This window comes from Lithobates pipiens, unplaced genomic scaffold (assembly GCF_037356315.1).
Source record: "Lithobates pipiens isolate NorthernLeopardFrog02 unplaced genomic scaffold, aLitPip1_a1.2 Scaffold_30, whole genome shotgun sequence".
Classification (NCBI taxonomy): domain Eukaryota; kingdom Metazoa; phylum Chordata; class Amphibia; order Anura; family Ranidae; genus Lithobates; species Lithobates pipiens.
In genome coordinates this window covers 59,099,690-59,112,633 of record NW_027507791.1, presented here as the reverse complement: position 1 = coordinate 59,112,633, position 12,944 = coordinate 59,099,690, and the positions used below count along the sequence as shown (strand labels likewise).

The 12,944-nt window shown below is 44.4% G+C and overlaps 1 protein-coding gene across 5 annotated transcripts in view; it reads left to right on the top strand.

Moving 5' to 3' along the window:
- ARHGEF11 (Rho guanine nucleotide exchange factor 11) overlaps positions 1-12,944 on the top strand; it is a 262,171-nt gene that overhangs the window by 107,606 nt on the left and 141,621 nt on the right. For all 5 annotated transcript variants that reach the window (XM_077464299.1, XM_077464297.1, XM_077464298.1 and 2 more), the window contains one exon: positions 11,169-11,263. In XM_077464299.1, coding sequence (XP_077320425.1) covers positions 11,169-11,263 — 95 coding nt within the window. The remainder of the gene's footprint in view (positions 1-11,168; positions 11,264-12,944) is intronic.

Sequence of the window (12,944 nt, the reverse complement as noted above, 5' to 3'; positions counted from 1 at the left end):
GACTACATAAGAATAATAAAGACCAATGATAGAGCCAATTGGACCCCAATTGTTCCAAGGCCATTGGAGAAAAACCTGTCACCTGACCATATGGGCTCCAAGCCTCAATATAGTAACCAATATTAAAGGGAGAATCGGGTCACATAGGATCAAATCACCGGCTCTGTGGTGACCCAGAAATGTATGTTAGACTTAACCTGGAATTAGCGTGGCTGACACGAGGCAAACATCTCGTTGAAAAGCCCACGAAACTCGGGTATAATCGGCCCTGACGAGTAGAAACCAATCATTTGAGGAACCATCAAATCACGTGAACAACAGCAACCAATGGCCACACTGCCCGGTCTTCCATCACCAGGAAACCAATGAGAAGGACCAGGTCCAGGCCGTTGATTGTAACCGGATGCCTGCTGATCACATGGCCGGAAGTGGTCATGGCTGCCAGAAACAGTCAAATCACGTAACGCAAGGTGAGTCAGCTGATGAACCTGCTAATGACAATCACGTGACCGACTATGGAGAATCTTTGACTGGCACAACCAATGATGTAGGGCTGAATTGGTCACATGGCGCCAAACTTGGTGTCGCCATGGCCGATGCTCCCCCACTGGACCATCATGTTACTAGGCTTGGCTAGCCTGAATAGAAATATCCCCAAAATACCATTAAAAGAAACAGAGGTTCATGGGTTGCTTGGTAGGATGTTGACAGTCACAGTCCCCCTATGAATCAGAGGGATGTGCTGGCGACGCCCAGGCAAAATGCAAAACACAAGGCCATCACAACATATCTAGGCATACCATGCAGACCCAAGATTCACAATCTGGGTGGGCACCCAGTTATAGAGACCCCTGTTACAACAGTGGCCCTGTGGCGGAGCCCCTGGGATCCTTTCGCAGAAACTTATGACACGTTCAGTAAAGAAAAGAGCTCTTAGACTGGCCATTCCTTATACAATTTTCTTGTACAAATTTTCCTTTCGATTTACCAACACCGTATAATATGAGGTCAAACCTAAACGCTTGCAATTTGTATGCAATCAGGCAGGCGCTTGCACTACATAGTTGAAGGTAAATCTAAAGGAAATTTATTAGGAAAATTGTATAATCTATGATCGGCTTTATATGCTCCTCTCTGACGGTTTGTGTGGCCTACCTACCCTTTGTTTCAGAGTGTCTTCAGCATTGAACATCTCCAGGAGTGTCAGATGCCTATGTCCCCCAACATACACTGTTGCTCCTTTCTTATACATCGCTGAGCCATATATTCATGTAGGGATTGGAGGAAGAAAATAGGACATGTGGTAGTGGACAAGAACACCTGACAGTACCAGAAGTGTTGAATACAGAAGACACACAGGCCACTGAAGAGGTGAATATATGAGATCTCCTGTCAGGACCTGGAATACCTGCTGGTGGCACTGTGTAGAAGTTGGCCACAGCCAGCTTTCAAGTCTGACTCCCTGGCCCCCCTGCAGTCTGCTAACAGAATACCCAGTCAGTGCCTGGACACCAAAGGTGGGGGGGGGGGGGGCACGGTAGAGCGATATGCACTAGTAGCCCTCCTAGCAGCCAGCATCAGCATCAGGTGGCAACTGATCACTGGGATCTGCTGATTGCTAGGTGGATCCAGGTCCTGACATCTTCTCTTGCAGGGCTGTGATGGCACGAATTCACTAGTGTAGTTTTTTTTCAAACAGGGTTCCGAGGAGCCCCAGGGTTCTGTAAGAAGAGGTCCCTATCAGTTCCGCCTCAAGGCCAATGTTGAAGTAGAGTTCCCCTCTGCAGCTTCCTCTAATTAATTAACTAATTTACCAGGCTACTTTTTCCAGCACTGCTGAGTTCTGTAGTGGTGTAGGGGTTAAAGGAAGGAATTGTAACGTGGTGGTTGAGAAAAACATCTGACAGCGCCAAGAGTGTTGAATGCAGAAGACACCCAGTCCATTGGAGAGGTAAGTATAAGAGTTCTTCTCTTGCATGGACATGACAGTATGAACTCATTTGTGCAGAGTTTCTCAGCCAGGTTCTTGTGGCACTCCAAGGCCCCGCAATCAATAGGTCCCCAAGGGTTTCGCCATAGGGCCGCTATTTCATTGGATTTTTATTTGCCCAATAGTGGCCCTACAATAAGTGTTTCCCATGCAGCTGTTACCAGTTGACTGAGTACAAGGTGGGCTGATATCAACCCAATGGTATGCTTTCAGTTCTGGCTGCTGATGTCTGCAGACTGAGCGAACCGCATGAGATAAGAGGAGAGCCTATCCCTTGGAACAGAGGTCCAGTCTCTATTTTTAAATTCCAAGGCTGCAGAGGAACCTACTAAATGATCAAACAAACCAAATGCGAGCTTAGTAGCAGCATGTTCTTTCACTTGCTTACCTGTGGCCCGTTTTTGCCCCACACCCCTAGCAGCTTGCCCCCTGGGGGTTTGTCAAGCAAAAGAATAAAGGAAAAATAAGGGCATTCTCCCCTACAAGTGAAGTTCTTAGATCTAGAATGTTGATGTTTGTATGTCACTAACCAGCGCTCATATTATAAACTCACTGTGAATTTGAATCTAGTTTTTGATACAATAAAAGATTTTAATTAAATAATTTTTCTACATCATATTTTGCTGCTAAAAAAAACCCCTTGGGGAAACTGTTCCATTTTTGTCGTTTTTTTGGGTGTGCAGCTTTGGTGACTCTCATAGATGTATCTTTCCATTCTAAAACACGGCAGTGTTTACATCTGCCGAGACCGTAAGTTACGTCATAACGTCAGGCCCTTCCTCAGAAGGTCAAAGAAATGGCCGGGGATCATCTGGTCCTCTGTCAGCACTATGGTAAATGGCCAACACCGGTAGATTCATTCTCCGATCAATTTAGCTGCACCCATTATTCAGATATCTCCACTCAAAGTCCAGGGCGTCATATTTTGGCTTTGGGCGGAATGTAGTTAAAACATTCAGGCTGGGTTCACACTATCATCGCATGTGGCTTACAGCAGGGATCCAGTGTGTCCCCGTCCCCCATTTTGGGTCCGATTGCAGCCCGAATTCGGACCTAAAATGGACCAAAAGACACACAGGACTCCTGTATAAATTCACACCGGAGCCGCAGTGGAGATATGTGAACCGGCTCCATAGAGAGCTGGACAAAATCTCCTTCTATTGCGAATTGGATGTGGGGAAACCACATCCAATTCGCAATAGTGTGAACCGAGCCTTAAAGTCAGCAGCACCAAACACTGAAGGAGCTGACTGGGAAACAGACACTCAACAGCCCAGGAGTCCAGCGCTGCCTTCTTTACCGGTCTTTGGAATCCCGGTGCCACCATCTTTGGATGTGGGAGCCACTGTGACTTCCTGGTGTTTCACAGCCAGCTCCCAACTATGCAAGATGGTACTTTGCTGTCAGATTGGTCCTTCAGCCTCTTAGGATGTGTGATGTGTCCCAAGAGGCTGCAGGTGAGGTGGGGAGTGGTCCAAGCTGACCTAATATGTTGGGGAGGATGGGAAGAGGTAGATGAGGGGTGCTTTTACGTTTAAGAAAAGGTTTGCACAAGATACTTTTGAGTCACAGACCTAAAAAAAAGACAATGCATGAATTCCTCATCTCTATACCTGGTCCAGGTCATTGTCCTACAGCATTAGGGACCTCTAAGCATCAGCATGACAGCCAGGGAAGCTAGCTTTCGTGGCGCCAACATGGCAGCATACATGATAGTATGTAAGTTGTCATGGATTGGCACCAGGAAAGAAAAATTACAGTAAATATTTCATACGGTTTTCTGTTTTCTCAAAGGAAGGAGAGTTTAGCAGTGGCAACCTCCATAATCTTGCATAACCGCATCCATTTAAGGATATAAGAAGCGCCACACTTCTACAATCTCCCGGATCCCATGGTGTGGGCGGTGCAGGGTATCAAGACTGTGGGGGATATCACTAGTTTCGGGGAATTGCAGACCTTCCCTCAATTGCAAACCAGACATGACCTGTCAAATGGTTATTTATTCCGGTTTCTACAACTTAGGCATGCCTTTCAGACACAGTTCCGCGACCTGAGGGTGGAGTCTATGCCTTCGGCTTTGGAAAGATTGTTGGTGAGGGAGGACCTGGGTAAACCCCTTTCGGTGACCTACAAGGAAATGTTCCAACTCACACCTCAGGCCATTGCAAAGTGTAGAGAGAGGTGGGCAGCGGAGGTCCCTGCTGCCCAGGGGGAGGACTGGGATGCTCTGTGGATCAAGCCATTCCAACATCTGGTGTCCGCTAGGGATAGATTGATCCAGTTCAAATTTTTGCACAGGAGCTATTATACTCCGGCCCGGCTGGGCAAGATTTTCCCTGGTATCTCGTCGGAATGCTGGAGGTGCTCCCATTCCCCGGCGGATGCCAATCACATTTTTTGGGACTGCGCACTTGTGCAGGATTTTTGGGAAGACATAACTTTGTGTATCTTTGAACTGATTCAAGTACCTATTCCGAAAACTATTAGTGTATGCCTGTTTGGCCTTGTTGACGAGGTGGTGCCTTCACGGGCACTGCGAACGATGCTGAGTATCCTGTTGTTTTATGGTAGAAAATCCATTCTTCTGCATTGGAAAAAAACAAGGGCCCCGACGGTTTCCTTTTGGAAAAATCTGGTAAACATGATGCTGCCATATTACAAACGCACATATGAGGCCAGAGGTTGTATGAAGAAATTTGATAAGGTCTGGCACTCCTGGCTTGATTCCAGCACCACTGTAGGATGATCGGTGGGGAGTGTGATCGGGTTGAGAGTGACAGTGATACTGGCTGATGCGAACCACGGCTGATACATGACAACATGGGGAAGAGTCCTGTGGGTACCCTGTAAATACTACTCTATAGTAGGATTCAGACACTGAGTGCATAAGGGAAAGAAGATATGGTTGGTTCAAGGGTTCCGGTCGGGCTGTGACTTTGGGTTTGGGGGGGGGGAAGGGGGGTGGGGGGTGGGGGTTTTTTGGTTGGATTAGCCAGTTGTTGATGTTAGTTAGTACTGGCCTTAGGCCTGTGGATGCGTCCTCATGATGCGTCCACTGTTGTTTGTATGTTTTGCATAAAATCAATAAACAGAATTAAAAAAAAAAAAAAAAGGATATAAGAAGCCACTGTTTGGTTCTGGTATTTGCCCAGAATAGAAGTACAGTGGAACCTTGGCTAACGAGTAACACGATTAACGAGAGTTTTGAAAGACGAGCAACTTTTTTTTTTTTTTTTAATTCTGACTCAGTCCCCGAATATTTCCGAGTCTCTCCAGCGCTCCCCCCACCTTTTGGGCACATGCGGTATTGCATGCAATAAAAGTCAATGCGGAAGGAATTATCTTGGTTTCCATTGACTTCTATAGAGAAACAAGCATTCTCCTGGAAGGGCTTATGCTCGTAATCGAAGGTTCCACTGTATTACCTTTGACATTTTTAAATACATTGGGGTTGCTTTTTTAAATCTGGAGAGTGCAAAATCTACTGCAGCTGTGCTTTTTTTAAACTTATTTGTCATTTTAGAAAAAATGTGTATTCTGCTTCTCCTTTTCTTTAGATAATGCATAAGCAAAAAAAAAAAGCATGTTTATAACCTGTGTAAATGCATGCAGTAATGTGTCAGAAGGTACCCTATAGGTGTGGAGGGGCCCCTATAGACTATAGGGGCCTGGAAGGGGCCCACTCCCAGGACTTTGTCTCCAGACTCAGTGTCTGTGCTGACAAGAAGCACCAGCAACTTGAATCTGGTGCAATGCAGATTGTCAGACTAGCAAATGTCCTTCCCTGAAATACTGGCACACTCCTATCAGAATTGGACAGAATGTCGATAGTTGTTAATGATTCCTGTTGACTAAACAGGCGAGTTCTGCTATTCACATTGCAGATTATTTTGATTCGATAAAGAGACATATTCAGAAAGCATATGTCACTTCTTTAATGGCTCTTTTTAGATTTTCGGTGCTCTCTGAAAAGTGATCTGCAATCGGATCACTTTTTAGAGGTTATTTGACAGGCGGCGAGGAGGTGTTATACCTGATTTTCTCCTGTAATGCAGCACAACTGCATTGCAATTGCATGTGGTTGCGGCGCAGCCCCATTGAACTCAATGGTCCTCTTTCAACTATCCAAATACAATAGCTCTGCAGAAGGGATTCACCTCACTCTGTGTTAATGGGGGGGGGGGATCCAATCTTCTTCTTTTTTTTTTTTTTTTTCCAACCTGCTGCTTCAATGAAAAAAAAAAATGCATTATCTCAGGCCTCTTACAGTCCTTGTATAGCAGAGCTCAGACTGGGAGTGGGAAGCTCAACAAAAAATGGCCTGGGGATGGGAAGCTCAACAATAGGAGCCAATCAGTTGTGCTGCAGTGCAAGTAGCATGCTCAAAGGAGACAGCAGAGCAACATAAATGAGCTTAACCTTTCTGCTGCTTCTTCTTTTACTATCCACTTATAGGTGGAGGTGGGAAGCAGACATGTAAGCATAACTGAACCAAAGTAAAGAAAAATCTGATCTCCTCCCCTACCAGACATGGCTTGTGGTGTGTGGCCAAGATGTGTAAATCTTAGAACTGAATTGACAGAAATATATATCCTTTTGACAGGTAAAATCTACTGGATAACCAGGAACAAGTCAGAGGTCAGGGTTAATAGCAGACATGGTTAACTAGAAACAAGCCAGAGTTCAGGACAGGAAGCAAACATGCATTAGCAGGAACAAGCGAGAGGTCAGGGCAGGTATCAGACATGGATAACCAGGAACAAGTGGTGGGCAGCAGACGAGTATAACCAGGAACAAGCCGGAGGTCAGGGTGGGCAGCAGACAAGTATAACCAGGAACAAGCCGGAGGTCAGGGTGGGCAGCAGACAAGTATAACCAGGAACAAGCCGGAGGTCAGGGTGGGCAGCAGACAAGTATAACCAGGAACAAGCCGGAGGTTAGGGTGGGCAGCAGACAAGTATAACCAGGAACAAGCCGGAGGTCAGGGTGGGCAGCAGACAAGTATAACCAGGAACAAGCCAGAGGTCAAGGTGGGCATCAGACAAGTATAACCAGGAACAAGCCAGAAGTCAGGGTGAGCAGTACACTTGGATAACCAGGAAAAAGTCAGAGGTCAGGGTAGGCAGGAGATATAGATAACCAGGAACAAGCCAGAGGTCAGGACAGGAAACAGAAATGCATAAGCAGCAACAAGCCAGAGGTCAGGACAGGAAACAGAAACGCATAAGCAGCAACAAGCCAGAGGTCAGGGCGGGCAGCAGACATGGATAACCAAGAGCAAGCCAGAAGTGGGTACACAAGAGTCAAGATAGCCAGAAGTCATACCAGGGACTCGAAAGCTAGCTTTGTTGGTCCGGCGAGAGCGATGAAGGGGCCATTGAGATGAGCTTTGACCAGTTTAGAAAAAAAGAGTGCCATTTTGATTGGCTTTGCTCAGCAGGAGGCAGGCACCGCCTGAAGAAATACGATAGGGTATGGTCCAAGTGGCTATCCGATCCAACAAGAGCCGCTATGATTGATACATCATAATCCTATGGTGTAGGCCTCTGATGTTCTTTGTGGCATTCCCTTTTTCTTGTTTTTAATTTTGGGAACATCTCATTTTTGACAGTTATGTTATGATAACATGCAATACTTCCTACATAGAGCAAGTCATGCCACGCTATTTCTGTTGGTTGGACAAAGTCATCCCATTTGCTGAACTGACAAAATACTATCTTTTATGGCCATGCTGACTATTTTGTTTTATTGTTGTTTTTTTTTTTTTTGTATTTTTTTTTGCTTTTGTTAGGGCCGGTTCACACTGCAGGCGCGGCGAGGCGTCTCCGACTTGCCTCGCCGCGACCTGCGGGGACCTCAGCGGCGACTTGCAGAGGACTTCTGTATAGAGGTCAATGCAAGTCGCCCCCGAAGTCGCCCAGAAGTAGTACAGGAACCTTTTTTCTGAGTCGGAGCGACTCGAGTCGCTCCTCTCAGAACGGTTCCATTGTACAGAACGGGGGCGACTTGCGGGAGCGAGGCGAGGCGAGTCGTGTCGCCTCGCATCGCCCGCTGTGTGAACCGGCCCTTACACTGTATGCTTGAAAACACTAATAAAAAATAAATAAAAAATAGAAACTTTGTTAGAAGAATGGTGATACCAGAACTATAGAACATATTTGGAGAGTCAAGATGTCCTGGTAGTAAAATATAACCTCTAAATGTATTTTGCAGTCATATTTCAGTCCATGCCTTTGAGCTTTTTTTTTTTTTTCTTTTTTTTTTTTTCTTTTATACAACTCACCCCAGATGCACTGGATTGTACAATCTGCTTATGCAGCTGGGTACCTAAAGAGCTTACTTTTTATTTTAACATCCTACATTGCTCTCCCTTCCCTGCGGTCGTTGAACAGTTGCTCCTGCAGTCCTAGGCGTATTTGATATCTGTATCTTGCTGATTTCTTTAGTTCCCAAGGAGTCCCTGGGACGGTGTCAGCGGTCATTTCGATTTGGGCATCACCCAAGTTCTCTGTAGTTTTCCCACAGCCTTCTTCACCCCCTCAGTTCCTCCCTTTTGATTTGTGCGGCGCACCTTCAGCGCAGCTATGGTCGGCCCGCTTCCATGCTGGGGCCAGAACATCTTTGCAGCGTCTGGGTTTATTGAGGAGGCCTGCCAAGTGTGTCAGCTGTCTTATCCCATGACACACGCCTTAACCCTTCCCTTCCTTTAAATGACTTCATCCTTCTACTTTTGAGGGTCCATATTAGATTTCCAGAGCTGTTTTGTAATGAGTTTGTTGGGAGCCGTATGGAGATATTAGATCAATTACACACTAGGATTCAGTTTGTTGCATCATCATACTAAAAAGCCTTTTGAAAACCTTATTAAGTGTAGACACTATTTGGATAATGCTTCACAACAAACAACTGTCATGAACAAAACGCGTGCGTCATAAAGAAGAGAAGCCAAAACTACCGACCGAAAGGGAAATAACGTGCCTTTTTTTTTTTTTTTTTGTACGCGATGGTCGAGGTAATTCTATTGGACTTCATCTGCGTTATATGGACCTTTTTTTTTTTTCAACGTAACGTTTGTCCAAGCATTTTGGAAAACATGAACGTTGTCCAGAATTTGATCATTTTAGGTAATCGGTCCCATGGTCTTCGGGAGTACAAAATGCACTTGAAGCAGGTCAAAATCAGGTTAGAAGGTCATTAGCTGCAGGTCAAATGAATGAATTATTGTGAAGGATCTCAGAAGCATTTTAAACTTATGTCCAACCCCAAATCCCATTGTAATGTAGCAGGGGAGAAATATAGGCTCAGTTCACATACTGTACACTATATTGTAAAAAGTATTGGGACACCTGCCTTTACATGCACATGAACTTTAATGACATCCCAGTCTTAGTCCGTAGGGTTCAATATTGAGCTGGCCCACCCTTTGCAGCTATAACAACTTCAACTCTTCTGGAAAGGCTGTCCACAAGATTTAGGAGTGTGTCTATGGGAATGTTTGACCATTCTTCCAGAAGCGCATTTGTGAGGTCAGGCACTGATATTGGACCCGGTTAGCAGTCTCCTCGCTAACACTCAAAGGTGTTCTATCGGGTTGAGATCAGGGCTTTGTGTAGGCCAGTCAAGTTCCTCGCTCGTGAGCCAACTCGCTCTTCCATGTCTTTATGAATCTTGCTTTGTGCACTGGTGCGCAGTCTAGTCGGAAAAGAAAGGGGCCATCCCCAAGCTGTTCCCACAAAGTTGGGAGCATGAAATTGTCCAAAATCTCTTGGTATGCTGACACCTTAAAGCCCCATACACGCTATCAGTTTTTCTGCTGAGTTTTTCCTTCAGATTTACCAAAACCATGTAATATGAGGTCAAACCTTAGGAGGTTCAATTTGTATGCAATCAGGCAGGCCCTTACACTACATGGTATTGGTAAATCTGAAGGAAAAACTCAGCAGAAAAACTGATAGTGTGTATGGGGCTTAAGAGTTCTCCTCACTGGAACGAAGGGCCCAACCCCTGAAAAGCAACCCCACACCATAATCCCCCTCCACCAAATGATTTGGATCCGTGCACAAAGCAAGGTCCAAAAAAAGGCCATTGAAAATAGGGTGTGACTTGTCATTCAACTTTAAAGTCCAAAGTCCCATGACAAATGGCACAAGTGTGAATGGAGCAAAAAGTTGCTGTCCTTTCATTAAAAAAAGTCTCACCAACTGTGACGGGACTCACTTTGGGCGGGGGGCCCATGGAACACAGAATCTCTTGGGTAGGTTGGGAAACCCTTGTTTGAGCTCCCCATGCATCTCCTATGTCTAATGCTGTGTACACACGACTGGTTTTCCCGTCGGAATAAACTCTGAAGGTTTTTCCGACGGAGTTCCGACAGAATTCAGCTGAAACTTCCGACCGCGAAGAAAGCGATGAGGTACAACACGTATGACAGGACTAGAAAAAGGAAGTTCAATACTCCGTAGCCAGTAGCTTCCGTCTCGTACTTGCTTCAGAGCATGCATAATTTTTGGTACTTTGGAACATCATACAGACAAGCGTTTTTTCCAATAGGAATTGGTTCCGTCGGAAATATTTAGAACGCGTTTCATTTCTAGGTCCATCAGAATTTTCAAAGTAAAAAGTCAGATGGCGCATACACACGATCGGAATATACGATGAAAAGCTCCCGTCCGACTTTTCTGTCGGATAATCTGCTCATGTGTACACAGCAAAAGTCACCCTGTGTCTTATGCCGTCTGGGGGCACAGGGTGACCGAGAACCCCAGTCTGATCTGTAATAATCGGACTCGCTGTACAACCACACTGGAATGTTGTGTGTGTAAGTATATATATATATATATATATATATATATGGATAGATATAGATATATATATGGATAGATATAGATATATATATATGGATAGATATAGATATATATATATGGATAGATATAGATATATATATATATATATGGATAGATATAGATATATATATATATATATATGGATAGATATATAGATAGATATCTATATCTATCACACCAACGTCTTTAGTTCATAAAAATGTTATGTATAGATCTCTATGGCTAACTATTTTGAGGTTTATGTTTATTTCTATGTTAAAGTTGACACTTTTTAATGGTGTATGTGTTCAGTTGTGTGCCCGCATACCAAAAACTATTCTTGTTTTCTGTTGCAGGTTGAGCAGCTTGGCATCTGCAAGTGACGGAGCATCAGAACGAAGGTCTCCTGGACACCACCAGCGCCAAACTACCGACTACAACGAGTCAACTGGTAACCATGTCTATGTCATGCGTATCGGGATCTGAAACAGTTTTGAGGCTTCATTGTGTAAATTAGTGGTGTAGATTTGGTTGGTAGGCTACTCCTTGGTCTTTAGGTGTCCGCCAACCACTGGAGAACCTAGAATGAGAACTAAAAATCCAATAGAAATCTAATGGATCAAAGGGACGGATGTATGTTTCTACAGCCGATAACAGAAATGTCACACATAGAAGCTTACCAGTCTTTAGATATGGTGGTGCATTGGTTTTCTTTTTTTTTTTTTAGGAATGTTTTCAGCAAGTACAGAAAACGCAGTGTCCTTGTGACTTTCTGTGATCAGAAGTGATATATCAACTACTTTATTAAAGCCCCGTTCACATCTGGCAATTTGGGATCGCCAGCAGAATTACCCCAATTCTGCCCTAATTCAAAATCGCACTGCAAAAATGACAAAATGCACCACCTGTGTTTGGCTGTCATTCATTTTTAAGGGCACCTCAAACGCACTGCGATTTTGCCGCGTGATAAATCGCACAGCAATTGCAGCAAGCATGTTGGCCAAAAAAAAAAGGAGCAGGAGCTTCTTCTGGGGGACAAGCTTCGCACAATGTGGTTTGCCGCGATTTATCGCACGAGGATTGCCGCAAAACCATGCCGCGCTCAAGGGCCAATAAAAATGATTGTCACTTAAGCAAGCGTGGTGCGTTAGCACTGCAATTTATATTGAAATGTATATGGGTAAGCCCTGGTTCACATTGCTGTGGGATTGAATTAGCACGATTTCATTCCCGCATGTCAGTCTGATGATTTTGGAGACCTCTGTGCGGTTTCTTGCACATATGTCTATTGAAATTGCACCTGAAATCGCCAAATGTAGTACAGAAACTACTTTTGGAAGTCGATACGGTGCCGCAAAGTCAACGTTGCACCGATTCGGGCGGTTCCATTGCGGGCAAAAGCTGCTGATTTGACATGCCAAATCGCATCAATATAAACCATGGCTAAAGGTGTATTGATCCTTATTGCAAGCAGCTTAAGTTTTTTTTTTTTTTTTTTTTTTTAACCACTTGACCGCCAGAAGATTTACCCCCCTTCATGACCAAGCCATTTTTTTGTGATATGGCACTGCGTACTGTACCCAAATAAATTGTATGTTCTTTTCCCCCCACAAATAGAGATTTCTTTTGGTGGTATTTGATCCCCTCTGTGGCTTTTATTTTTTGCGCTATTTTTTTAAAACAAAAAATGTTTACGGTTTGCTGTAAAACATATTCAGTAAACAAAAATATAATTTCTTTATCGATTTAAGCCAAAATGTATTCTGCTACGTATTTTTGGTAAAAAATAAATCTCAATAAGCCTTTATTGATTGGTTTGCGCAAAATGTATAGTGTCTACAAACTATACGATATTTTTATTTCTTTTACTAGTAATGACGGCAATCAGCGACTTATAACAGGATTGCGATATTGCAACAGACTCATCGGGCACCTAACTGACACTTTTGAGGACCAGTGACACCAATACGGTGATCAGTGCTAAAAATATGCACTGTCACTGTACTAATGACACTGGCTGGGACACGGTTAACATCAGGGGCGATCAAGGTGTTAACTGTGTGCCTAGCCAGTGTTTGTGTAGTGTGGGAGACGCTTTTACTAAGGGAAAGCCTAGATCTGTGTTCCTGCTT